The sequence below is a fragment of the Plecotus auritus genome, assembly GCF_963455305.1.
Source record: "Plecotus auritus genome assembly, chromosome: 6".
Taxonomy (NCBI): Eukaryota; Metazoa; Chordata; class Mammalia; order Chiroptera; family Vespertilionidae; genus Plecotus; species Plecotus auritus.
Genome location: NC_137773.1, coordinates 82,855,723 through 82,883,307, shown reverse-complemented (window position 1 = coordinate 82,883,307; position 27,585 = coordinate 82,855,723). Strand labels below are relative to the sequence as shown.

At 54.7% G+C, this 27,585-nt stretch overlaps 2 protein-coding genes across 2 annotated transcripts; one reads left to right on the top strand and one right to left on the bottom strand.

Moving 5' to 3' along the window:
* Positions 1-41: 41 nt before the first annotated feature.
* On the bottom strand, positions 42-9,234 carry PLK5 (polo like kinase 5 (inactive)). The gene is given in 16 exon segments (XM_080675876.1): positions 42-649; positions 1,929-2,039; positions 2,129-2,258; positions 3,134-3,290; positions 4,667-4,744; positions 5,025-5,079; positions 5,083-5,109; positions 5,274-5,350; positions 5,534-5,660; positions 5,819-6,017; positions 7,131-7,226; positions 7,317-7,404; positions 7,502-7,631; positions 8,018-8,134; positions 8,271-8,384; positions 8,991-9,234. Coding segments are annotated over 16 exon segments (1,800 nt in total). The 5' UTR covers positions 9,099-9,234; the 3' UTR covers positions 42-463.
* An 8,578-nt stretch (positions 9,235-17,812) lies between these two features.
* Positions 17,813-27,322, top strand: ADAMTSL5 (ADAMTS like 5). The gene is made up of 10 exons (XM_080676138.1): positions 17,813-18,222; positions 19,971-20,062; positions 20,527-20,635; positions 21,642-21,769; positions 22,168-22,279; positions 22,902-22,988; positions 23,130-23,293; positions 23,586-23,784; positions 23,857-23,928; positions 24,276-27,322. Exons 1-10 carry the CDS (start codon positions 17,952-17,954, stop codon positions 24,575-24,577), a joined length of 1,536 nt encoding a protein of 511 aa, XP_080532264.1. The 5' UTR covers positions 17,813-17,951; the 3' UTR covers positions 24,578-27,322.
* Positions 27,323-27,585: the final 263 nt, after the last annotated feature.

Below are 27,585 nucleotides of genomic sequence, written 5' to 3'. Positions count from 1 at the left end.
GGCTCCTCAAACTCCCCCAAAGAGAGTCAGACAGCAGGCTACAGGGTCCAGTTTTATTTTCTTTTTAATATATTTTTATTGATTTCGGAGAGAGGAAGGGAGAGAAACATGCTGAGAGAGAATCATTGATTGGCTGCCTCCTGCACTGCCCCCTACTGGGGATCGAGTCAGCAACCCGGGCATGTGATAGGGAATTGAACCCTGACCTCCTGATTCATGGGTCAATGCTCAACCACCGAACCACATCAGCCAGAGCAAGTTTTCTTTAATGAAAAAAAGAACAAAGCTGAACAAAAGTCTGGGTTGCACAGTCATACCATGAGGCAAAGACTCCCCACCTCCCATGCACCTGCCAGCTCCCCCAGCTGTCCCCAAGGACATCCCCTCTGGAGGAACAGAAACAAAAATGGAACCTGGGTCCCTGGCATCAACATGCAGAGGCCCACTCTGACCCTTGGGGGTGCTAGATGCTCTGCAGCATGCAGAGAGCGTGATGCAGGTGCTGGCGAGCAGCAGGGGGACAGCCGTGGCTCTGCAGGATCCCCAGCGTGTAAGAGGCAGCAAGCTGGCCCCGTTCCCAGACCATGAGCAGCAACTCTTCGGGCCCCCCATTCAGCACCAGTTGAACCTGGTCTCCACTGCAGCTGACCTGCCAAAGTAAGGAGCCGAGGTCAAGGAGAGAAGGGTTCCCCTGGGGCTGCCCCAGGTGTGCCCTCCCCCACCAGAGAGAAGAAAACGTGAATAGGAGACTGAAAGCCCCCTGACCTGGGTCTCAGTGGCTGCCCCACTCCCAGGAACGCACAGAGTTGGGAGCCCAGAGTTTTATGTACGAAGAGGAAACTGAGGTTTGGATAGGACTTCCCTGCCCTCGGTCACCCAGGGAGACCTCCATTCTTAATCCTGTGACCTGGGGAGCTCCAGTCCCTCAACTACCAGCTTCCCCAAGTGTTCTGCAGAGCCATGAAGACAATTCTTGCTACCTGAGGCCCAGCCCAGCTCAGGGCATTACCCACACTCTAGTCTGGACAGCTAGAGTTGTTTTTACTACTGTAAATCTAAAAAATTATTTTAAAATAATAACAATGAGCCCTGAACAAGTAGCTCACTTGGTTAGATCATTGTCCTGATGCACCGAGGTTGCAGGTTCAATCCCTGGTCATATAAGGATCAACTAATGAATGCATGGGTAAGTGGAACAGCAAATGGCCAGGACTGCTCAGGAAAATCTCAACTTAAAAATGATTTTCCGCTCAGCCAGTGTAGCTCAGTGGTTGAGCATAGGGTCAACCTATGGACCAGGAAGGTCATGGTTCGATTCTGGTCAGGGCACATGCCCCGGTTGTGGGTTCAATCCCCAGTCAGGGGCATGCAGGAGGCAACAGATTGATGATTCTCTTTCATCACTGATGTTTCTCTCTCATTCTCTCCCTTCCTCTCTGAAATCAATAAAAAAAAAATAGTTTTAAAAACTTATTTCCAAGAAAATGACTTTTTAAAAAATCCTCACCCAAGAATATGTTTTCCCCTTTTCTTTAAAGAGAGACAGAAACATAGATGTGAGAGACAAACATCAATTGGTTGCCTCCCGTACAGGCTAGAATGGGGGATGGAAACGGGTGCACAGGACGACTCTCAGACCAACTGAACCAGCCGGCCAGGATGGGAATGACATTTGACAGCTGCTAAATGTAACCACCCATGAAGATGACCCAAATTACATTTTGCCATTACTTAAACTCATCTTCTTTTCTTTTTTAACACATTTTATTTTCAATTTTGCAGTTTTTGTACTTAGGAGTCCATACTTGGCTCCCCCTGCCAGGAGCCAGCTGTTTCCTGGAGCCCCAAACAGTGTACATTGGAACAGCCAGCGTGGTCCAGGGGCCAGGGCTGCCCCAACCTGCTGACCCCCAGGGGCCCACGCTCACCTGCACTGTCCCATCACTGAAGAGCAGCAGCAGGGCCTGCTGGGATGCAAGAAAGCGCAGCAGGCAGAGGCCTGGGCTGGCAGACTGGGTGGGCAGAGGCAGGCCCTCTTCCTGAGGACAGACCCAAACACAAGGGTCTTAGGCCTCTCCACCTGCCAGTCCCACTGACTCCACCAGCCCACTGGCCCCCCAGCCCTCACCTCTCGAAGCCGCTGCTGCATGTAGCCAGCAAAGAGTCGCAGGACGGCCAGCTTAGCACCCAGCGGGCTGGGCACATCCCTCAGGGCAAACATTTCCAGCTTCCCTCGGTCAGGCATGTAGCTGACCTGGCTGAGGGTGGGGCACAGGGTGGTGTCAGCTGTCACGGCCTCTGTCCGGGGACACATTCCCACCCAGCCACACCCCCTTGGATGGTGGCTTTGAAACCCAGTGCTACACGGACCATCCGTCTCTGTGGGTCCAGCCCCGGCCCCAGCCCCCTTCTAAACCCCAGACTCTGGAGCCACGGACTCAGCCTGTCCACTGAGATCCTGATTGGCCCCCACACCCACCCTCCTGCCATCTTCCCATCTCGCCCAGTGGCTGCTCCATCCTCCCTGCCTGCCAACTCCATGGAGATTGCAGCTCCCTCGCATCTCGGCGCTGCCACCACCCCAGCCCAAGTCACTGCCGTTGCCAGCTGACTAGTCCACCACCTCCCTGCTGGTCCCTGCGTCCCTCCTGCCAGAGATCTTGTTAAAAGTGTGAGGCAGGTCCCTCCTTCCTGCCCCAACCCCAACAGTGGCCTTCAAGGCCGCTGACTTCGCATCCTCCCTGTCTCCCCCTCACTCACTTTGGAGTCCCCACTGTTCCTGGCACCCACTGTGCTGGGTCGCATCTTGGGGGTATGCTGTTCCCTATACCTCAAATGCTGGTCCCAAAGGCTCTTTTCACCATCTGTCTTACCTGAATGTCACTTCCTCAGAAAGCCCCTCCACAAGCATGCTGTCATGAGCCACCCCCCCAATCTGTCACCTCACCCAGTCATTTCCTTCAGAAAAGTGCTACCTGAAATCAACTTATTCATTTGTTTATCGTCGTTCTTCCCTAGCAGGCAGTGAGTACCTGTAGGTGTACACAGTATGTACTTACATATTTGAGGAATGGATGCAGAAAGGCAGGGGGAGAACCTGGCCCCCCAAGGGGACTGGAGCCCCATGGCTTACCCCCCTGGGGGACGCAGGGCCATGTGGGTACCATCCCGAAACAAGACACCACTGCTCCCGTCCAACAGCTGGTAGCCGAAGCCGTACTTGCTGGAATAATCCACCCACTTGGGGGCCCAGAGGATGGGCCACTGCTCTCTCGCGGGATCCTGCGTGACTGAGCACAAAGACAAGGTGAACTGAGTGGGAGGTCCTGGTGGGGTCTGGGTGGAGGGACTGCAGACACCCTGGAGATGTTGAGAAACGTCCAAAAAATAAAAAACCAACTCTTGCCTTGTTGGGGGAGGACTGGGACGTGGGGAATCACTCACTGCCTCTGGAAATGAGTAATTCCGAAATGCCTCTAATGCCCCAAATGCCGTAAGGCTTTACTTTATTTGTTAAAAATATTTGTATTAAAAATAAAAATTGCTCAGTGCCATGTGGAACCCTGTATTGGATCCTGGGAGAGGAAAGAGTCATTAGGGGAAAAATGGGACATCCAGTCGCCAAGGACAGACAAAATTCCGTGCCATCTTGGTAGCGTCTCTGAAAAGTTACCTCGAATTCTCTTTTACTGTTCATTTAAAATATTGACATTAAAGTTGGCTCCAGCTTGGCCAGCGTGGCTCAGTGGTTGAGGGTCAACCTGTGAACCAGGAGGTCACGGTTCAATTCGCAGTCAGAGCACGTGCCCAGGTTTCGGGCTCGATCCCCAGTAGGGGGCATGCAGGAGGCAGCCAATTGATGATTCTCATCATTGATGATTCTCTCTCTCCTCTTCTTTGAAATATATATATATATATATATATATATATATATATATATATATATATATATATATATATATTAAGTTGGCTCCAGTTGGTAAAAGACAAGCTTAAAGTTTGGGGTTCTTCTTTGTTACACAATCAGGGAAAGCTGAACAAAGAAGTGAAATGGATCCCACCAAAAAGGAAAGGCTTGGGCTCCCTCTCCAGGCAGAGCAGGGTCCTGCTCCGGGGGGGGGGGGGGGTGCAGGACACGTGGGTTGTGGAGAAGGAGGGCTTGGGGATCTGGGACTCTGGGGTATGGGACAGGGTTCCATCTCAGGGCGCAGCTGGGACACGGGTTCAGGGTTGGTGAAGGTGTGATGTCTCATTTCCTCCCTCCATTTCTCTCGGTCTCCTCTCTGGCTCCCAAGCAGGACTCAATTACAAATTAGAGACTCAGACCCTGAAAAAACGAGGAAGTCCTCCAGAGCCCTCCACAGCACATGACTCAAAATAAACAGTCATCATAAAGTACATATAAAGAGGTCTCAGAAAGTTCTAGACTTCTCACACAAGGATAGCCTACATCATGCTATCATCAGCCTCCTTACAAGGTAAGGAAACTGAGGCACAGAAGGTTAAGTGACTTGCCTGAAGTCACTGTGTCCAGAAACCTCCCTTAAAGCTCTCCCACCATGGAACCCCAGAAATACCCCCAAAGGGGGCCTGGATGGGGACAGGGTACTTTTACTCAAGAGATTAAGAGACAGGGTGACCCCGGTGGCCTAAGCTGTGCTCCTACCTGGAGGTCCAGGGTTCAGGCAGAGCTGTAGGTTTCTAATGGCCGCCTCCACCTCCTGTCTTGGGCTCCCCTCAGACCCTGGGGAGATGTATGTGAGGTCAGGGAGAGAAGGAGAGAGGGGACAGGCAGGCCTGGGTCCCCATCATGAGGGGCACCTTCAACTAGCCTGGCCCAAAACTCTCTCATCTGGGAAAATCTTACTTTAAACCCAGAAGGATTCCAGACATCATTCCCATTTCATAGATGGGAAAGTTGAGGCAAGGAGAGGGGCCATGGCCCTGGCAAGGCACTGTCTTTGTCTCCTGCCTCTAGACCCTCACTCCCCACCCACAGCCCCCACCTAGGATAGTCTGCTCACCAGCTGGGTCACTCTGGAGGGTCCCTTGGGTGAACAGGTGGACAGGGACCTCAGGTCAGAGAGCCCCTCTCTCCAACAGGGAGGCCTGGGGAGGGAGCAGAGGTGAGGGGTGCCCCAGCCCCTGGGGAGAAGCCTGAGGTGAGTAAAGGACTCCAGCATCCCTCCCCAATTTAAAGATCCCTTACTTCTCTCTCTGCTCAATCCCGCTGTGAGGGTACCCTCCTTGTGCCCCCCAGCCTTAGCCCTCACCTCACTGCCCCACTCCATGAAGTCAGCATCGGGACCATCTTCTCCTGGACATGAAGCCTCGTTGGGAGTGTAGGGGCCTGAGGGAGGCACAGAATTTGGAGGGTTGCAGAGCCTGGCCCCACGCAGGGGGAGACACTTGCCATCCATATCCTCCTCCCATGGGTGAGCTGCAGAGCAGGTTGGAAGCATGGCAGGTGTGTGAGGTGCAGAACAGCTATTGGGCAGGTAGCAGGTGAGTGGTGGGCAGGCATGGTACTCACAGGGTAGCTGGCACTGGCTCATTAGCAGCTGGCCCACCTTTCGGAAAAGCCTGCCCAGAGGCTGAGGAACAGCAAAAATGGGCGGGCTGTGGCAGGAGTGGGGTGGCAGCCGGTCCGGAGTGAAACCCTTCAGAGTGGGGTGATAGGCGTCGGCACCCCACTCAGATTGTCTGGCTCCTGAGTACCTGGGCCACCTGGGGTCCTGACCCTCCCTGGACCTTGGCTGAGACACCCCAGAGAAGGACCCAGGCATCCAGGTGGCATCACCTGCTGAACATCACACACCTGCGTGAAGAAGTTGTCCTGCAGTAGGTGGTCCAGACTGGGCCGCTCGGCCGGGTTGGGCGCCAGCAGGCGGGCAATGAGGCGACAGGCATTGGGTGACAAGTGGGCAGGCTCGGGGTAACGGCCTTCTCGGATATTTTTATACATCTCTGACAGGGAAGCCGCCATGAAGGGTGGGTCGCCAGTCAGCACCATGTACCTGAGCGAGGGAGGGAGGCAGGAGCCTGGGTGCCTGCTGGCATCTGTCCTGGGCTGGGTCAGAGTTGGCTCACACCTACCTGTGTACACCTGGCCATACCTACCCACCTTTCCCTACTCTATACATGCTTCCCATCCATCCACATTCCCATCCATGCCCTGCATCCCCTCCCACTTGGCCATTCCTGTCTGCTTGGTAGATACTGGCATCTGTAGATACAAGCTTATACCTGTACATACCTAAATGCACCTGTCCAATTTTCTTTTATGCATGCTCACACCTGCTCCACTCCTGCATGTACTTCATCCCTGTATATAGGCCCTGATATGCCTGTGCACCTAGCACCTGCACACACTTGTCAACACATCTTTTTATTTTTTTAATTTTTTAAAAATATATTTTATTGATGTTTTACAGAGAGGAAGGGAGAAGGATAGAGAGTCAGAAACATCGATGAGAGAGAAACATCGATCAGCCGCCTCCTGCACACCCCCCACTGGGGATGTGCCCGCAACCAAGGTACATGCCCTTGACCGGAATCAAACCTGGGACCCTTGAGTCTGCAGGCCGACGCTCTATCCACTGAGCCAAACCGGTTAGGGCAACACATCTTCTTAAAAAATATATTTTTATTGATTTCAGAGAGGAAGGGAGAGGGAGAGAGAGATAGAAACATCAATAATGAGAGAGAATCATTGATCAGCTGCCTGCTGCACGCCCCATACTGGGGACTGAGCCCACAACCTGGGCATGTGCCCTGACCGGGAATTGAACATGGTTCATAGATCAATGTTCAACCACTGAGCCATGCCAGCTGGGCTCAATACATCTTTGAACAGTCAAACCTCCCTTGCACATACATCCTCCCATATCCCCAATCACACCTGCATGCTCAAATGATGGCTGGTGTGTGCTCCTCCCACCTGCCACATATCTGCACATATCTGTTCACATCTGTCATGTATATGCTCATACCTGCTGCCCCCCACTCAACTTCCTGTGTACTTCCTTATACCAATCCTTACCCCCTTGCATGTTCTCACCCGCCCATACCTGGCAGTATCTGGATGCTCCTGCCCCACCCCAGGCCCAGGCTCCTAGGACCCCACTTACATGATGCAGCCCAAAGCCCAGATGTCTGACTGGCAGGAGTGCCCATTCCTGGAGACAACCTCTGGGGCTAGGAAGTTTGGGGTCCCACAGAGCACTCTGGGAGGGGATAAGGGGGGCTCAGGAAGTCTGCCAGACCAAGTTCACCTGTGCCCACCCTGAGAGACTGCTTCAAACCTCCACCCTCACCTGTGGCATCGGCCCCCTGGCCCCACCCTGGCAGCCAGCCCCAGGTCCCCGATCTTCACCTCCATATTCTTGTTCAAAAAAAAGTTACCTGCCAGTGGGAAGGAGAGGCATGGACATAAGAGGAGGAGTCAAGTCCCAGCTCCCATGGCCCCTACGGCTCCCACAGCTCCCCTCCCCACACTCACTGAGCTTTAGGTCTCGGTGCACAATACGTTGCTGGTGCAGGTAGCGGAGGCCGCTAACCAGGCCCCGCAGGTAGTAGCGTACCTCAGGCTCCGTCAGCGTCTGCCGCACCTCCAGCACGTGGGCCAAGGACTGCAGGTGACCCGCAGCCGCACCAAGGAGACAGAGATGAGCTCAGGTATACTTAAGTGGGCGAAGTGAGTGCAAGAAGTCTATGAAGGCACCACTAAGTTCAACAGGGGGCATGGGGCGTGGCTAAGGGCAGAAGGGCCCCAGGTGAGCGCAGGTATGCTCAGGCGGGCCCAGGTACCACCATGAGTATGAGATGAGCCTGGTGACCACAGAATACACTGGGCACAAATGAACACAGGTGAGCCTCAGAGAGTCAAGCGAGCCTAGAATGCGCAGTTAGGCCTGGTGTGGGCACAGGTAAGTGCAGATGGAATACAGGGGTGGATGAGATAAGCACAGCAGACATGGAGGCATGGAGGCTCCCTCGCTGCCCCGCCCCAGGGCACCTTTCGGCTGCAGTACTCCAACACCATGTACACGTGGTCACGGTCAGCAAAGTGTCCGTGGAAGGCCACGATGTTGCGGTGTCGGAGGCGGCTGTGCAGGGCGATCTCTCGCTCCACCTGCAGGCACAGTCCTGTGTACACACCCTGCACGCAGTATTCATACCAACAGGCATCCACCCGCACCTCCAGGGCAGGGACTCTCGGGGAACCCACGGGGGTCATGGGGACCCTGGGCACTGATGGGGGGCCATACCTTCCCAAAGGGGCGCAGACTCGGGCCCCCGGGCCCCCCACGTGGCACCACCTTGAGAGCAAACACAGTGCTGGTGGACATGTCAGTCAGCTTATAGCAGCGGCTGAAGGCACCCTTCAGGGAGGGATTCACAAGCTCAGTGAATAGGTGGCGAGGCCGCTACACACACACACACACACACACACCTGAGACACAGACACACAACTCACACCCTCATACCCGGACGCTCAATGCAACACCTGGGAACAAACAAACACAGGGATACATCCACTCAGGCAGACACATCCATACCAGGCACAGAAAGCAGAGAGATGTATAACCCATTCAGACACACACACACACACACACACACACACACACACACACACACCTGGAAACAACAGGACAAGGTGTCACATCCTCGGTGGTAGCATACCCACAACTCAGGGACACAGCATAGCCCGCCAAATACTGGATCCCGCCACACAACGCACGCCCTACAGACGGTTCACCACAGATCAGGCGCCCAGACCAACGCCAGACTCTGAACTCGCGCGGCCACAACGCGTACAGAGACGAAGCCTGGCGTGCAACCGGCAAACAAGCTGGGCACACACCACCCCCTCTACACTCAGGATCGAGCGTGCACAGCCTGCTCCGCCCCGTCCCCCCTCCCCTCTCCGACTCCCGCCTGGCCCAGCCTGGACCGCTCTCTGCGAAGTCCGGGTTCCGGGTTCCCACCTTGCCGATCAGCTTCCCGCGCTTGTAGACGCGCCCCGAGCCCGGGTCGCGCAGGAAAGCAGAGACCAGCTGGCGGCAACTGCGCCGTCGCCGCGGCCGGGGCTCCATCCCGCGCGGGGGCCTGCAGGGAGCAGGGAGCAGGGAGCAGGGAGCAGGGAGCAGGGTGTGGGCACTGTGCCGCCTCCCAGCCGGACCACCTGGCAGTGCAGCGCCGCGCAGCTGCTCTGGGAACCGCGCTGCGCGGGGCGGGGGGAAGAGGGGGGAGCGCGTCTTGTTGCCTGAAGAGGGCTGGTGCGGAGCGCAAGAGGGCAGGTGCGTGGGGGGCGCGTGGGCGAGCGGGGATGCCGGCTGGCGGGAGTTCCAGTGACAAGAGCGGCGCTCGCCTGCTGCCCGGGTGCACTCAGCCTGGCTCTTTCAATCCTGCGCCTCCCGCCAACGGCAAACTGTCAACACGCAGTTTCGCTGAAGGGGAAACTGAGTCCAGAGGGATTGTCTTATTCTCTCGGAGGCCTCCCAGGGAAAGGTGGGTCGGGTTGGGGCTTGGTTGGCTCTCCTCAAAGTGCGCTGGAGAAGTGAGTCTGGTCCTTCCGAATGCCTGTGACTAGGTCTTTTCTGCAGGTGACACTTGGGGCTTGATTACCTGGGCACTGGGGGGGGGGGGGGCACAGCAGGATTCAGAGGCTGAGAAAGAAGCCCAGAATCTCTGGGGCTGAGGATGGTGGGGAGGGGAGTGAGGCCTGGGGCAGGGACCCAGAAGGGGGAAAGGCTCTGGTTTGGGAAGTGTCATATATAAAGGACACTTGACAGTGACAAGGGACGGGATTTAGGGACCGATGGGTGGACTGGGATTTATGATTCCTGCCAAAGAGAGGAAGTCAGATGGGAGGACAAGTGGGCAGGCTCGGGGCCCCCCTGAATACTGTGGGGGCATCTCTGAGCTGTGGCCCAACTTCAGTTCTAGGCACTTTTCTTGCCTTCTCCCATTTCACTGTTAACCCGATCCTGGGACATGGGAACTGGCCTGTCTCCATTTTACAGGTAAGCACACTGAGGCCCAGGGAGGTTAGGGTGCTTACCCAGCCAGGAAGGGACAGTGCTGGGTTTGAATTTGGGCTGCTGCCTCCGGCTGCCTCAGTATTAATCCCCGAATGTTACATAACACAATGAATGGGGAGGGGTTATCAGGGCTTCATGCGGCTGGAATCAGACCTAGGAATTTTCCAGAGACCAGATTTTGGAATCTGGCCCAGCCATGCCACCAGGGACAGGAAACACCTTCTGAGTTGTCACATGGTCACATGGCACTTCAAATGGGGGCCCCAGAGCATTTGAGGGAGCAAGATTCAGGGACTTTTGTGGGGGCAGCTTCAGCACCAGGGCCAAAGGGATTCAGGACAGTGAAGGGGGTCAGCTGGTTGTGACTTGGGAACCAAGGTCCCTGCTAATGAGAACCAGGTACAGTGTGACAGAAGATGGGCAGCTGGGGGTGGGAGGGAGCTTGAGTCTGAACAGTCATGTCACTGTCACCCTGGAATCCATGAGGGCAGGCAGCTGGTTCCTTTTCAATAGCACACCTCCATCCATGTGCTAATTCAGGTATGTTAAATAGTGTAGGAAACCTGTGCTCAAGACAGACCCACCCAGCCCTCATGAAAAAACTGCCAGGAGATCATCAGACTTAAACCTAGGGGAGGGTTCTGTAGGTGAATGTGAGTAAGCCAGGACCCCTTCTTGGCAGTGGCTTGTCCTGGAGGTAGATGCTATTCTTAGCCTCATGTTACAGAGGAAGAAACTGAGGCTTGCATGGAAGGCACGTGCAAGCCAGAGGCGCTGGGTTGTGGCCAAACCCTGCCAGAAGGTCAGTGGGTCCAAAGTCCCTGCCCCCCTAAACCATCCTGGGAAGGAAGGCAGAGCCCACATGATAAAGCAGGTGGCTAACACCACTGAACCCCCAGAAGCTCCCTGGTGGTGAAAAGAATCTGAATTTCCTGGCCCGGTGCCACACACACAGCCTGCCTGTCAGCTGGCCCCTCTGCACAGACACCAGTCTCCCCTAAGTCTTGGCTGTTCACCAGGTCTTCCTGGCTAAGCCTCCACCATGGGGCTGGTGAGATCTCCCCTTCCCAGCCTGCATCCCCATAAGCAGGTACCTATCTCCTCTAGGATTCTAGAATGAAAAAAAACTATATATATAAAAGCCTAAGTGACCGGTCAACTGTTCGACCCATAGCTATGATGCACACTGACCACCAGGGGGCAGACGCTCCAACCAGTAGGTTACCTTGCTGTTGGGGTCTGGCCAATTGGGACTGGGCAAGTGGGGCTGGACATGCCTTGAAGCCCTCCTACGGTCCCTCCTCCACCCTGATCGTGCATCAGTGGGGTCCCTCGGCCTGGCCTGCGCCCTCTCACAATCTGGGACCCCTCAAGGATGTGGGAGAGCCACAGGCCAGCCGAGGGACCCCACCAGTGCACGAATCGGTGCACTGGGCCTCTAGTCTAGAATAAAATGAAACACACTTGTTCACAGCAGCATGATTCACAACAGCTAAAAGAAGGGAACAACTCAAATGTCCAGTGCTGGATAAATGGATAACTTGTGATTCCTTCACACACTGGAATATTATTCAAACTTAAAAAGGAAGGAAACTCTGACACCTGCTACAACATAGATGAACTTTGAGGACATTATGCTCAATAAAAAAAAAATCAGACACAGAAGGACAAATACTGTTGATTCCACTCATATGAGGTTCCTGGAGGAGTCAAATTCACAGAGACAGAAGGTAGATGGTCGGTGACAGGCTCGGGGAGAGGGAGGTGAAGAAGTTAATATTTAATAGGGACAAAGTGTCAGTTTGAGAAGATAAGCAAGTTCTGAAGATGGGTGGTGGTTATAGTTGCACTTAAAAATGGTTAAAATGGTAATGTTATGTGTATTTTGCCACAATAAAAAGAGGAAAAACATATTAGATTTCCCACCCTACCCTCAAAAAACACAACCTTAGGGGACTTACTAAAACTCCCATTTTGGAGATGGGCAAACTGAGGCACAGTTTGGCTATTGATCACAGGATCACAGTTTTGCAAAAGGGGCTGCCTGGCCTCCCATGTTGACCCCTGCCCAGGGTTCCTAAAGCTGGGTGATCACGAGCTGGAGCCTCGGCCTGGCCACCCACACCCTAAATCCCTACACCCCAGGTCACAGCTTCACTCCCCCTCCATTCTGTTTTCTTGCCAACCTGAGATGACTCCCCAGACTCAGCAGATTTCCCTGGAGAACTGCAGGAAGCTTTGCTCAAAATACCTGCTGCAGGTGAGGGGGCAGCTGCTGAGGCAGCTGCTGTCTCCAGAGGCAGCCAGACTCCCAGAGGTCTACCTGGGGAGACTTGAGGGGCAGGGCATGGGGTCAGCCTGGGCACAATCCTCTTCTCCCAGAAGGTGCCAAGGTGGCAGAGGGGACTTTGCAGATGGATTAAGTACCCTGAGATGGGGATGACCCTGAGCTGGGGATGACTCTGGATGACCAGAGAGGGTGGTGTTTCTAGAAAGAGCTGACAACAATGGATGCTTGGAGGCTGGGAGAGGCAAGGATAAGGTCTAATCCTGGACCAGTAGAAGCCAAGTTCCCCCACTCACAGTGCTGGGCCAGTCTCAAGGCAGTGCCCTGCCGCAGTCATGGGGTTTCTGAAGCACAGAGGCAGGGTTCCCTCCTGCTGACTCTGCTCACGAGGCCCTGTCCCCAGAGGCTAAGCTCACGAGTGCAGACATGAGGAAGCCCACTGAAGTTCAAAGGCCAGGAGACCAGAGAAGTGCCCGGAGCCAGGGTGAGTCATGTCTGCCTGGGCGTGCCCACCTTGGCACCTTCTAGGAGAAGAGAACTGTGCCCAGGCTGACCCATGCCCAAGCCCCTCGAGCATCCCAAGGTAGACCTCTGGGAGTTTGGCTGCTGTCTCAGCAGCTGCCCCCTCACCTGCAGCAAGTATTTTGAGCGAAGCTTCCTGCAGTTCTCCAGGGAAATCTGCTGAGTCTGGGGAGTTATCTCAAGTTGGCAAGAAAACAGAATGGAGGGGGAGTGAAGCTATGGCCTGGGGTGTAGGGATTCAGGGTGTGGATGGCCAGGCCAGGGCTTCAGCTACTGCTGGCAGAGCGTAGATTTTTCAGGGTCTTTGAAACTTTCTGTAAATCTGAAATGATTCAAAAATTAAAAATTTATTTTTAAAAAACCCACAAAAATTAGGAGATCATTCTAAGAAATTCAAGCAAAACCTATAAGGCAGTGACTCAAGATCAGCTATAACCCCTGGCCCAAGATTGTCATAGCCAGCCCTAGGGGTTTATCCTTCAATTTCCTGTCTGAGTTTATATTAACATGCATGCTTCTTCTTTTATAAAAATGTCATCACATTGTGTATTTTTCCACCTAACAGTATACCTTAAACGACTTGCCATTTCTGAATCACTGTTCCATGCTCCCCAGCCCCCAAACCATGTGAGGCCCCTGCCCCTCTCTGGCCTTGAAGCAGGCCCCCTTACTTAATGTGCTCCAGCCACACAGACCTCCCCTGGGCCTGGGCCTCGCCCTGCTCCTTGGCCACCTGACCTTTGCATATGCTGTTCCTCTGCTGAAAACACCCTCTCCCTCACACCCTCTTCCATCCAGTTCCCCTTCATCCTCCAGGTCCTGCCTGGAGCATCTCCACTTCAGGCAAATTCCCCCACACCCCCAACCCAACAGGAGCTGAGGGCACCCCTTCAGGTGTGTGTGGGTGTGGAGTCGTCCCAGGACCTCTGAGTCCCATTGAGTGTGACTTGACCCCTCTGTACCTCAGTGTCCTGACCCATAGAGTAGGGGTGAGGAGTGTCATATCACATATGAGAGCCCCCAAGGCAACGGTGACTCTCAGTAGGTGAAGTGCTCAGTCACTGGGTCAGTGGCATGAGGAGTAGGACCTGTCTGGAATGAGGGTGAAGGAAAGGATGCTGCTTCTCCTTAGTGGGTACCTCTTAATCAGAAGTCACCAACACCCAAAGTTGCTAAAGTGAGAAAGAAAAAAAAAGCTGCGTTGATAGCTTCAGGTACGGCTCGATCCATCTCAGAAATCTGGCTCTTTCTGTTTCCTGCCTCTCATGTTCCTAGTTAGGGTGACTCTTTCTGGGTGGCAATCCCAGCTCACATGGGTGACCTCGGCCGTGATGGGTCCTGGGTCCTGCTCTACCCATACTAATGCCCAAAGACATCTAAGCAGCTCCAGAGACTGCGGGTTCTAGGGCAGGGATGGCAGGAACCATCCCACCTAGTCAACTCAGGGGGCTGAAGGGTCCTGGGACCACATGGCCAGGCCTCAGGGATCACAGGTGGCACCGGGAGTTGGAGGAAGGGTCAGGAGGAGACCATCGGATCTGCTCATAGGCATTTCCTAAGGCCCAAGGCCATAAGACAACAGACCACAGAGGGAGCCCGAGTCCAGCTGATCCACATCTGTCATGACCCACATGCCTCTCCTGGCCCTGCCTCTGGGATGGGGTCTGGGCTGAAGCTCAGGATAGGGGGGATTCAGCTGAACCTGGGCCAGGGTTCAGGCCTGGGCACAGGTTGGGGGACTGAGATGCCAACTGAGGATGGGCCCAGGACTCCACAACTTCATTCCATCTCCGTCCGGTCATTCCACAAGCGCTAGGGTTCCCATGCAGGCTGCAGTGCCTGCTGTATGCACATTCTACAGGACTCAGTGCCTGCTACATACACTTGTTGTAGATAGAATACAATGCCTGCTGCAGATGTGCCCTGTAGAAAGTATCTTCTGTAGCCCAGCCAGTGTAGCTCAGTGGTTGAGCATTGATCTATGAACCAGGAGGTCACGGTTCGATTCCCGGTCAGGGCATATGCCCAGGTTGTGGGCTCCATCCCCAGTGTGGGGCATGCAGTATGCAGCGGATCAACGATTCTCTCTCATCATTGATGTTTCCATCACTCTCTCCCTTCCTCTCTGAAATAAATAAAAACATATTTTTAAAAAAGTACCTTCTGTGCATGGTGCAGTGATTTCTACATGCACTCTCTTCAGGATACAGTGACTCTTGTAGGCACTCCGTGGAAGGTTCAATGTCTACTATATGCCCTCCCTATAAGGCGCAGTACCTACTGTATACATTCCCTGAACAGCAAAGTGTGTCTGTTGTATGATACAGCACTTGCTGCATACATTCCCTACAGAGCATAATGCCTGCTGTATTGCTCCATGCAGGACATAATGCCTGTTGTATGCACTTTTTGCAGGGTGCTATGCCTGCTGTATACACCCTGCATAGCACCATAGCACCATGAGGCTTGGGTAATGAGGCATCTCTGAGGGGGATACAATTGTCCACTTTGTGGAGTCCCTGGACCAAGCCTTTCTTTCTTTCTTTCTTTCTTTCTTTCTTTCTTTCTTTCTTTCTTCCTTCCTTCCTTCCTTCCTTCCTTCCTTCCTTTCTTTCTTTCTTTCTTTCTAATATATCTTTGATTTCAGAGAGGGAGAGGGAAAGAGAGATAAAAACATCAATGATGAGAGAGAATCATTGATTGGCCACCTCCTGCACATCCCCTACTGGGGATCAAGCCCACAACCCAATCATGTGCCCTTGATTGGAATCGAACCTGGGACCCTTTAGCCCACAGGCTGATGCTCTATCCACTGAGCCAAACCAGCTAGGGCTCTTTTTTAAAATTTAACTTTATTGTTGATTAATATATTTTTATTGATTTCAGAGAGGAAGGGAGAGACAGAAACACCAATGATGAGAGAGAATCAGCAATCAGCTGCCTCCTGCATGCCTCCCATTGGGGATGGAGCCCGAAACCTGGGCATGTGCCCTGATTAGGAATCGAACCATGATCTCCTGGATCATAGGTTGACACTCAAACACTGAGCCTCACTACCAGGCCTGATTTATTTCTGATGACTCTCAGGCCCCAGTGCATAGTGTGATACATAATCAGTGCTCAGAAGGAAGTGCCTGCTTTTACTGTCCCCTCCCTCTCCTGCCATCCTCTCTTCAGCCTTGTCCAACCACACTTAACTTCATCAAGGTCACAACTGCCTGCAACGATGCCAATTCGTTGGTCCATTGGTCCACTGGTCCACATCTTCATCTTGCCCACAAAGGCTGTACCTTTTTTCTCCCAGAAACCCTGTGTGACCTCTGGGACCCCAAACCCACCTGTTCTCCACCCCCTGCCCCTCTCTGTCCCTGTGACCTCATCCATGACACTAAACACCCTCATGTGCTGAGGACACCCACTTGTTCACCTCCACCCAGACAACATGACCCCTGGATTCCCAGCCTCTTCCTGGTGACTCACAGACATCTCACTGTAGAGCCATTCAGAAGTGACCACTGGACTCATTCTCCCCCCTCAGCCTGCCCCCCTCAGTACATGGGCACCTCCCTTCACCAGCCACTCAGGCCAAGTTTCTGCCTCAAACCTTCCCCACACATCCCCCAGGGGATCCATCAGCAACTCCTGCAGACGCCAAACAGCTGGGAGCCACCCACTGCTCTCACCTCCACCGACACCCTGGCTCAGCCCCTGCCCAGAAGGACCACTGCTGCCTCTCACCACTTTCCTGCCCAACCACTTTCCCCCATGGCAGCCAGGGGTAGATTTTCCAAAGCTAGAACACTCTCCCACCTCCCAAAGCTCCTTTCCTGCCCCTGACCTCATCCCTTCCCCCACTCAGGCCACTTGCTCCACCCACTCCACCTCCTAACTTTATTCTCTTAGTCCAGACTCCAGGCCTTTGCACTTGAAGTGCCCTCCGCCTGGGCTGCCCTTCCCCCCACCTCCTGTGGCATTCACCTCCTCAATGAGGGCCTTCCTGACGTCCCCCACATCTGCAGTGGGCCTGGGCTGTTTCCTCGGAGCACCTGGTCACAAGGTAAGATTATACCTACCCAGGGGCTGCTTCCCTCACTAGCCTGACTGGCTGGGTGGTTCACCAGTGTGTTGGCACATAGTAGGTTCTCAGTAAACGTTGAAGAAGTAAATGGCATTGGGTGGCTCTGTTTTGAGCTGCTCCAGGCTGGAGTGTAGACACGCAACCCCTCTCTCCCTGTGGTCAGGGCTGGGAGACCCATGGTGGGCTTCCAGGAAGAGAAGGCCCTCAAGCTAAGTCTGGTCGGAGCCTGGGGGCAGAGGAGCAGTCCACCCATTGCCCCCTTGGTGCCCCATTTCCTCAACCTACCTACCACGGAGCACCGTGGGTGACAGTGAGGAGCTGGGGGAGGGGCGAGCAGAGGACGCCTGCTGCGTGCCTGTGGGCGGGGAAGGCGGCACGCTGGAAAGGGTGCGGTGGTGGGAGCCCTAGAATAACCCTGAGCCGCGCAAAGAGCTGAATTATAGCTGAAAGGCTCACGGTGACCCCCTTGCCCGAATGGGAAAATTGAGGTCGGAGAGGGTGAGGGCACGGCCATGCAGAATTGGGAACTCTGGACCCGGGTCTGGCTCCAAAGCCGTCGCTCACAGTCCGGGGGCCTGGCAGGGAGGGCGGGAGGCGGGGTGGGGTTCGTCCTCTGGTGACAGCAGCGCCCGGAAATGCGCCTGCCGGGAGTGGGCTCTCCGCCCCTCACGCCCAACCCCTGGGGCTGAGCTTCTCAGTGCGCTGGGGGCCCTGCACTTGGGGTGGCCAGGACGTGGAGCGGGAACCCCAGGATCGGAACTCCAGCGGGCGGGTTCCTGAGTAGGCTGACCTTGAAGAGCCAGAGAACGGCGTAGGGAACCGTCGCGGGGACGCGATTTGCGCGTCGGTGGAGAGGAGGCAGGGACCTGGACTCTCGGAACCGGGGCAGGGCGACCTCGGTTCGCGCACATTCCCCGGCCCTGAGCGCGGCGCCCGGAATAGCAGTCCCGGGGTGGGGGTAAGGACGGCCAGTATCCTCGCGACTCTCCCGCCCTGGGCTTCACAAGGTCACCGGGACATGGACTCTCAGACACCAGACCAGAGTTCTGGGGTGCCCGGGCCCGTGCTGGGCAGTCCTCTGCCGCAGATCCGCGCGGAAGCGCTCCACGGCCTCGTGAGGGCGCACGGGGCCGCCGCCCCTCTGGACCTCGGGCTGGGCGCGCCCTGGGAGGCCGGGTGGAAGTGGCAGCCCTGGGGTCCCCCCGGTCCCCTCCGAGGGCCTCGCCGCTTCCGCTCATCCTGGAGCGGTCGGGAGAGCCGGGACGCACCGCCAGCGCTCTACGTCGCCGGTAAGCCCCTCTTCCTATTCCCGCCCACCCCGCTATCCGGGTCCGTGCCTCCTGGGTCTCGTGGAGGAAGGGGGTCGGGGGACGGTGAGGCACCAATCCTCAGGGTGAGAGAAAGCTCATCCCCACTTCTTCCTGGGGAAACTGAGGCCCAGAGGCGTGGCTTGCCCTGAGATCACACCCTCAGTCAGGAGTTCAGCCAAAACTGGGTGTAAGTGTCCTACTCTTTGGGGAGGAGGCTCCTTATTTTCCATCGCCTAGATCCCCACTTCAGTGCTGAGCCAGGAAGGGGTTCAGAAGACCAACCCCCCTCCCCTATCTTTGCTCTCCCCTCCAAACTTCCTGCTTCCTGGGCCAGCCAGGGCCCTGGGTTCAGAAAAGGGCTGAGATGCAACTGGCAGGGATAGCTCTGGTCAGAGAGGGGACCTACCTGGTGGTCTCTCAGGCTTTCAGCACCTGGAGCCACCTCAGCACCAGACCCTTAGTGCCCCAAATGTCATAGCCAGGAGGGCCTGAGATACAGGGAAACTGAGGCTCAAGAGGGGCCATAGGTCCAATGAGGTCCAGCCTTCCCCCACCCAGTGCCCAGGAGCTCGGGGCTGGAGGGTTCCAGTTTGTCCTGCGTGTTCTTTGGGCACTGCTGACTGCTGGGCTCCCTGGCTGTGCTCCGTGTAAGGACTCACCAGGTGGCCACTTCCCTCTTCCTTTCTCTGCCAATGTCATGGTCACGCGGAGGGTGTGGATGGCAAGTGGCTTTCTGTTTCTCCTGACAGATGGGAAAACTGAGGCCTGGGTAGGCAAAGTTGCCAGCCCAGTCCCCCCACCCCAGCTGACTCCCTATTTTCTGCATCATCCTCATCAGGGGCCCTTTTCCCTTTCCAGACCACCCTGGCACTCCATCCCACACCCTCTGCTCATGAGGCTGTGAGGTGCTGGCCGGTCCAGGGTCAGATTATCCCTTTCTGCCCCTCCCCAACATGGAGACACCTGCTGCCGAGGGTTTGGGATTGGATGGAGCCTTGAAGGGACCTGATCCCTGACCCAGCCCTCAGGGGCTGCTCCCTCTGCAAGGTCTCAGAATCCTAGACTGACCCCAGCTGGTTCCCAGTGCATAGATGGGGAAACTGAGACCTGGGGAAGCGGAGTGGCTGGCCCCTGGCCGTACAGGAAGGTAGAAGCAATGATGGTGGAGAGAGCAGTGAGGAGCCCTGACCATGGAGACACTTGTGCACTTATCCTGGAATGATTTGTTCTGTCATCAGACACTGATTAAGCACCTACTGTGTGCATCATAAGACAATAAACAACCAATAATAATAATAATAATAATAATAATTTGAACTCTTCATCTACATTCCAGACTCTGTGCCTCCCTTTTTTCTTACCTGATCCGAAGGACCTCTCAAAATTTTCCTGTGAGGGGGGCTGTATTATGAATACATTTTTCAGATTTAAGAAGGGGAGGCTCAGAGAGGTTAAGTTACTGCCCCAAATCACATAGTCAGGGCAGAGCTGGGGATCAACCCTGGCCTGCTCACACCTACACTGCAAAGACTCTCTCTGCTTCCCCAGACCCCACCCCCTCTGGAACATCCTGCTCGTGCTGTGGACCCTCCTGAACTGTGGTTTGGGAGGCAGTGCTCAGGTAAGGGGGGACATGAGCCCAAGGGTCATTGGGCATGGAGATCCAGTAGCCATGTGGGGGTTGCCAACCTCTCCTCCATGCTGACCATGCTTCTCTCTCCAAGTAGGGTCCAGGAGAGTGGACACCATGGGGTTCCTGGAGCCACTGTTCCAGCTCCTGTGGGCAGGGGCTCTCTGTGCGAAGTCGGCGCTGTATCCGGTGAGCAGTGAGCACGATGCTGGGGCTCGGCTGAGCGGGTGCAAGGGGGTTCCTGACCCTTCCCTCCTCCCAGCCAGGCCCAGCCCCTGACCACACCCTTGACCTGCCCACACATGCTGTGCCTTTTAATCCTACAAATGCACCTGGAATGTGGGTAGGGTTGGTGTGGGAGGGTGAGGGGTGAGCAGGCGGGCTCTCGGAAGGAGGTTGCTGGGAAACCTGACCACACTCGGGCCACCCTGCTCCTCATAGGTTCCCCAGTGAAGAGCTGTGCTGGGGGGACACCCATGAGTACCGCCTCTGCCAGTTGCCAGTAAGTTCTGTCCACCTCCAAGACCCTCGAGTCTTCCCTGAAGCCCTGCTGCTTCCCCACTCATGCCCCCAAATATGTTTGCCACCCTGCCCGATTTTCTGGACTCCCCTGAGTCTGTCCCAGCCTCTGACCCACCCATCTCTGTCCCCAGGACTGTCCCCCAGGATCCATGCCCTTCCGAGACCTCCAGTGTGCCCTCTACAATGGCCACCCTGTCCTGGGCCCCCAGAAGACTTACCAATGGGTGCCCTTCTATGGTGGTGAGTAGCCTGTCCTCCTGTTGGTCCAGAGGAAACAACTCAGAGCTGGCAGGGAGAAGGGGCTGCTAAGAAGGAAGGGGGACTTGGAGGGTTGTAAGGAGAAGTAGGCATTAGCACTTGGACTTTGAAGGATATGTAGGAGTTGGTGAAGGGAAGGGAAAAAAGCATGTGTGAGATGTAAAGCAGAGGCAGGGGGAGGCCGGGTCTATTCTGCACGGGGCTGAACACCAGACTGAGGATTTACTCAGGGCTGAATCCAGAGGCCAACAGTTCTCAAACTTATCTGACAGCAGGAAATGTTGCCAGTATTTAGCTGAAAATAGTGAGTTATATAACTGTGTGCCGGGGGCAGCATGCCTCCATGTTTAAGGGAGACACAGCTTCAGATGCCACGGAGAGGGCAGACACAGGTAAGAAAAGCCTAGAATGAAGAAAGTTCCATTTGTAAACCTCATCGTGTTTTTTTCCCTTTGCCCTAAGAATTAGACCACCAGGGCCAGCTGGGGCTCTGTTCCAGGCTGGGTCAGCCAGCCAAGCTGAGGGAGATGGGAGGAGCAGGAATCAGATCTATGAGATGGAGTGAGTGGACTGCTCATTGTGCCCTGCTGCCAAGCAGAGGGGGAAACTGAGTCCTGGGGGGGTCCTAAAGACACATGCTACGTGTGATCCAGTCAGCACTGAACAAACACTTTTTATTGGGCACCTGCTGGGTGCAGCTCTGCTCAACGCTGAGCCCCTAGAATCATGTCTGGAAATGGTTATTTGAGTATTTGTGGAATGAATGAATGCATGCATGCAGGCCCAGGATATTTGCCTAGGAGAGTCAGAAAGCTGGAGGCAAAATGCTTAAGCCCAATCCTGGCTCTGCTTCAACCTCCATGTGCAGTTTTGGCTGAGTCTCTGGGCCTCATCTGCCTAAGGGGATGGCTCTCTTTGGGAGGCTAGCGGGAAGGGGGCTGTAACTGGGATAGAAGACCCCTGGTCCACTCTGTCCTTCCACCCCCAGCGCCTAATCAGTGCGACCTCAACTGCCTGGCCGTGGGGCATGCCTTCTACCACAGCTTTGGCCGCGTCCTGGACGGTACTCCCTGCAGCTGGGGTAGCCAGGGACTCTGCGTGGCTGGCCGCTGCCTTGTAAGGACTGCCATGACCCGCCCAGCCCAGACCACCCCAGACCGAATTCATTTAGTTTTAGGTCCCTCCCTATCCTAGCCCCTCCCCTCCCACCGGGCCACGCCCCTCCATAAACTTCACTCCAAGCTTCTCTCCAGAGTCCGCCCTTTCACTCTCAAGTCTTTGTTCCATTACCCCGACCTCTTCCACAGGCCTCCCACCTCTCCTTAGGCCCCACCCAGATCCCTCCTTCTGGGCCCATCCTTTTATTCCCAGGTCCCATCTCTTTTATTTCAGGACCCCAACCCTCGTCTCTAGGCCCCGCCTCCTAGTTCTCAGAATCCGCCCTCCTATCCCAGGCCAAGGCCCGGGCTGGGGCAGGGGCCTCTCTATGACAAGTGTCCTCCCCATCCCTTTAGAATGCCGGCTGTGACGGTTTGATGGGCTCGGACGCCCGCGAGGACCACTGTGGTCGCTGCGGCGGCACCAACGACTCGTGCCTCTTTGTGCAGCGCGTGTTCCGTGACACTGGTGACCTCTCGCCCCGTCCTCTCTACTCTCCCAGAGCTGACCCTTTAAGAAGCCGCAGACACCGCAGTGAATTCCCGTGCTGATTGGGCAGTCTGCGGCACAGCCCCCTCTCGTTCATCATTATGATTGGTCACTGTCAGATTGTCCCGCCCTCCCCAGAACAGATGTAGTTCTCTTTCGCTGCTTCATTTAAGCGATAATAATCTTAACTCCAAACGTTTACGGACCGTTTTGTGGGTACCAGTACCAAGGCTAATCTCCTTAGCCTCAGTATCTCATTTAATCCTCAAAGCATCCCTCAAAAAAAACCGCCACCCAGCCCTAACCGGTTTGGCTCAGTGGATAGAGCATCGGCCTGCGGACTGAAGGGTCCCGGGTTCGATTCCGGTCAAGGGCATGTACCTTGGTTGCGGCCACATCCCCAATAGGGGGTGTGCAGGAGGCAGCTGATCGATGTTTCTGTCTCATCGATATTTCTAACTCTCTATCCCTCTCCCTTCCTCTCTGTAAAAAAAAAAAAAAAAAAAAAAAAAAAAAAAAAATCAATAAAATATATTTTAAAAAAAAAACAAAAAAAAAAAAAACCGCCACCCGCACCGCAACATCCTTCCTTCCCTCCCAGGAGCCTTCGCAGGATACTGGAACGTGACTCTGATCCCTGAGGGCGCCAGACACATCTACGCCGTCCATCGGAGCCAAAACCACCTGGGTACCTCAGAGATTCCGAGGGGGGAGGCGCCCTCCTGGCCGCCTCGATGAAGCCGGGAGACTGAGGCCGGAGGAGGGGGACGCAGGGTCGGGAGGTGGAGGGTCGGGTTCCGGGGAGCCTAGGCTGACCCTTCCCTTGCAGCGCTGATTGGGGGCGACGGGCGCTATGTGCTCAACGGCAACGGGGAGGTCAGCCCGTCAGGGACATATGAGGCGGCGGGCACCCGCGTGGTCTACACCCGCGCGGCAGGGCCAGAGGAGACGCTGCGCGCGACCGGACCCACGTCCCAAGACTTGGTCCTGCAGGTGCGTGCCGGGCCTCCAGGGGGCGGCTGGGCACGTGGTCTTGGTAGGAATTAAAGGACCTAGGGGAGGCTGGGGACAGAGAGGGGGGTTCAGGATAGAGAGTGAGAGTAGGGAAGCTAGGAACAGAGAGTCAGAGGGATGAGATTGGATTAGAGAGAGTCAGAGGGGCCAGGGTGTGGTAGAGAATCAGGGGAGGGAGTCGAAGGTAGAGAATCAGAGGAGAAAGGCCAGAGGGTGGAGGCTGGGCCATCAGTTCTGATTTCAGCTCCCTAGTATGTGACCTTCTCCCTAGGTCCTCCTGCAGGAGCCCAATCCCGGCATTGAGTTCGAGTTCTGGCTCCCCAGGGAGCGCTATGGCCCCTTCCAGGAGCAGGCCCAGGCCCTGGGCTGGTCCCTGAGGCAGCCGCAGCCTCTGGAGGTGGAGCCCCAGTCCCTTGAGCCCCAGGAAGCCCTGCCTGCTTTCCCCACACGGACCCCAAACCCCACCCCAGGTGAGCAGGGAATAGCCACCATGGGGGCAAGCAGGGAGGTGGGGCCTGTGCTCTAACTGCACTATCTCACAGATCCCTGCCCACCCTGTCCCGACACCCGTGGTCGTGCCCACCGGCTGCTCCACTATTGCGGCAGTGACTTTGGTGAGAGACCCTTTTCCCCAACCCTCACCTGGCCCCTAATTGACCTAAACTTGGCTACTTTCCTGTGGACATCTGACCCTGTTTTGACTTTACTCTTGAGTCCTTGATCTGACTCCAACTTGACCCCTTCTGGCCCTAATTTGACTTCTTGATTTGGCCCTTTGCTCTAATTTGACCTCTAAGTCCTCATTGATCCTGACCTGTTCTTGACCCCAGTACTCTCTCCACAGTCCCTAGGGGCCCCCCATGTCCTACCTGACCCCAAGTTTCCTCATATGGCAACGGGGTGCATGAATGGGTATCCAGATTAGACCATCCAATTGGCCTCAGCACCACCCTGCCCACAGTGTTCCGGGCTCGAGTGCTGGGCCACCTCCACCAGGCCCAGGAGACCCGCTATGAGGTGCGTGTACAGCTTGTCTACAAGAACCGCTCGCCACTGCAGTCCCTCGAGTATGTGTGGGCACCTGGCCGCTGCCCCTGCCCACCAATGGCCCTCCATCGAGAGTACCTGCTGGCTGCCCAGCGCCTTGTCAGCCCCGATGGCACTCAGGACCGGCTGCTGCTGCCCCATGCTGGCTATGCCCGGCCCTGGAGCCCCGCCGAGGACAGCCGTGTACGCCTGGCTGCCAGACACTGCCCTGTCTGAGCCCCCAGACAAGGCCGCACCACACACAGCAAGAAAGATGTGCCTGACCAGGCTCAAACTCAACCTCTTTCCTCTCTTGCCTGGCTTCCAAGGAACTCAGAACTATCTCCCACCACAGCTATGTACCTCTGTACCTCTCCCTCATACACACTTATACACCTTTGTGTACAGTCGGTCAGATCCACTCTCACAGTAGGCAGGTGCTGATGAGAAAACACTGAACTGCTTCTTTAACTCTGATTTCTTCTCTCACCCTGACTGCCAGGAAACTCATAGCTATCTTTTACTCAAAAACTTTGTGTCTACTTTATTCCCCTTGCCTCACACTCACTTGCTTAGAGACACTCTCACAAGCAAGCAGGGCCCATAGGAAGACATGCCTAAGGAGACATTGTAATGTATCAGTTTCCCCTCTTGCCCTGGCTACCAGGAAGCTCATCACTGTTTAACTCCCTGAAACTCTGTGCTCTCTCTTCTTGCTGCCACTTACCCTTTGATCTTCATGGTAACTACAGAGACAGTGCCACAAACAGACATACCCACTAGGAAACATGCCTAACTAGGCACAGTAACATACTCATTTCCCCTTTTGTGCTGACTACCAGGAGGCTCAGAAAGCATCTTTTCTCTTTCAATTTTGTATTGATTTCAGGTGTACAGCTTAGTGGTTAGACAATCATATACTTACATAGTGCTCCCTTTGATATTTCCAGTACCCAATTAGCATCATACATAGTTATAATATTATTAACTATATTCCCTATGGTTTACTTTACAGCCTCATGACTATTCAAAGATAATTTTGACAGCCTCAGCAATTCTAGAAGGGTTTCTTGCAGTCCACACTGCTGTTTACCCCTTTTATATTTCTATTTAATTTTTACAAGCAATTTTTTAAAACAAGGGCACACTTGGCCACAGAAATGTGAGGATGCACTGGTAGTCAGATCCACAACTGTGCTCTCACAGCGTGTACACATGTGATCTCACAAACCGCATCTCCTCCACCTGGTCCATTCCCCACCTCCCCTCAGAATGTCTGACACTTTGTGGGAGGTGAGGACAGGGAATATATGAGGAGGGGGGTGAGTACGGGGTAAACATGGCTTTTATAGGTCCCAAGCCTCTTCTCCATGCCTCCTTGGGGGCCACACATTCATCCCAGGCCTCCCCAGCAAAGGAAGCAGTCAGAGCCCCTGCCCTCAGGCTATCCTCATCTTCCTGTGTTGTCATAGATAGATTCTCTTCATTTATTCTTCTGGAGCAAGAGGGCAGACACGAGTCATGTGAGAACTGAGGGTGTGTGTGTGGGGGGGTGGCTCAGCAAACCCTCCCCACTCTGGGTGGGGGAGCCATCTTCTGCCTCCCTTTTCTGGATGGGGTGGCCCACACTGTCATTTTGGGACAATCTGCTCTTCTGTACCATCATGGTTGTGTTTTTCCCAGTAGCATGGATACTGGCAGTGGGCAAGGGGCACATAATGTACAGAGCTGGATGGGCTCAGCCCCTGACTTTGCAGATGACCTGAGGCCAGACTGTTCCCCTCTCCTGGCCTTACTTTCCCCATCTGTGAGTACCCTTTCAGCCCTTCCTGGCTCTGATCATGGGAATCACACTCTTCTGAATTTCTTCCCTAGCCCCTCAGTTCACTCATGCATTCCTCCAACGGGTATTTATTGAGTGCCTACTGTATGCCAGGGGCCCAGCAGTGCTTAGACCATCTCAGGCCTGGCTCTGTCATCTGCAATGAGTGCTGAAGCTGGAGAAACCTCAGAGCCCCAACTCTCGTGGGCAAAGTGGGGTGCAGTTCTGGAGGGAGGTGTGGGGCCTGGGCGCCCACTGGTGGCAGGATGGGGGAAAGGTAGTCAAGGAACTGGTTACCTGCAGTCCTGAAGGGCCCTATGCTTATGTACCTCGACACCCACTTCTCTCATCTGCACTTGCCTTCCTCAGGAATGCCTCTCCCCACCCACCAGCCTTACACCAGTTCCCACTTACAACTCCATTCTTCCCACCATTAGCCTGAGGTTGTCCCCACTGCCTCCATGCAGTATGGGGATATGTCTGGGAATAAGCGTCTCAGGCCTTAGCCCAAGAGCTCCTAATCCCAAATCATCGGACTGGCTGACGAGAGGCACTTGCTCCTAGGAAGGGCGAGCACAGAGTCTCCTCCGGCAGGCAGGGTCTCCTCCGGCAGGCAGGATGGCCTGTGGCCACCGAGCAGTGACTTCCCCAGCTCCTTCACAGCTCCTCTGATAATGATCTTGTAACACTCCCCCGTAAACATCACATTGTTTTGATTTGCTCTTTAGTTTTAAAGCAGTCTAACCATTTAAAGAGAGAAGAAAGCATTGCAATTCTAAAGATGTTCAAATTCAATAGCATGGTGGTTCAGGAAGGAACTACCGTTTGTACTTGCCAAGCAAAATATTACGCTGTGTTGCCGTTTTACATCGAAACGCTAATAACTCCAGGTGGTTACATAGAATGTCAGAAACAGAGTGAATCGTTGTGTTTTTTTCCTCTCTACAGTCCCCAGCCTTTTTCATCAGTTACTGTGTCCCTGCAGGGACACTCAGTGCCCATCTAGGTTAGACGCACACACTGCCCGAAGTGACTGCAGATGGGTATAGGCAGGAGCCTCCTCTTGAAGGAAGCACAGGTGGCACATCCTTGCTTGTCCAGAACTGGTTATTCTCCAAATTGACTTCCCACAGATGGTGATGTTTATTAAAAGATGAATTAAAACAGGCATGTTTGAAACTTGCATCCATATTAGTAAAATGACAGTAATTGTAATTATTTCATTAGGCTCACAAAAGATTCTTTTCAACAATATTTCTGAACGCCAGCTCTGGGGGTCTGTCATGTTATTCCTTTCTAATTCTCTGCAGAGGGCACCACTCCGTCATCTGCCCTTCTCTCACTGACCCTGTACCAGACGGCTGACCCGTGGGAGGACACATGTCCGCTTAAAGAGCCGCAGAAAGCCCTGGACTGTTTGATA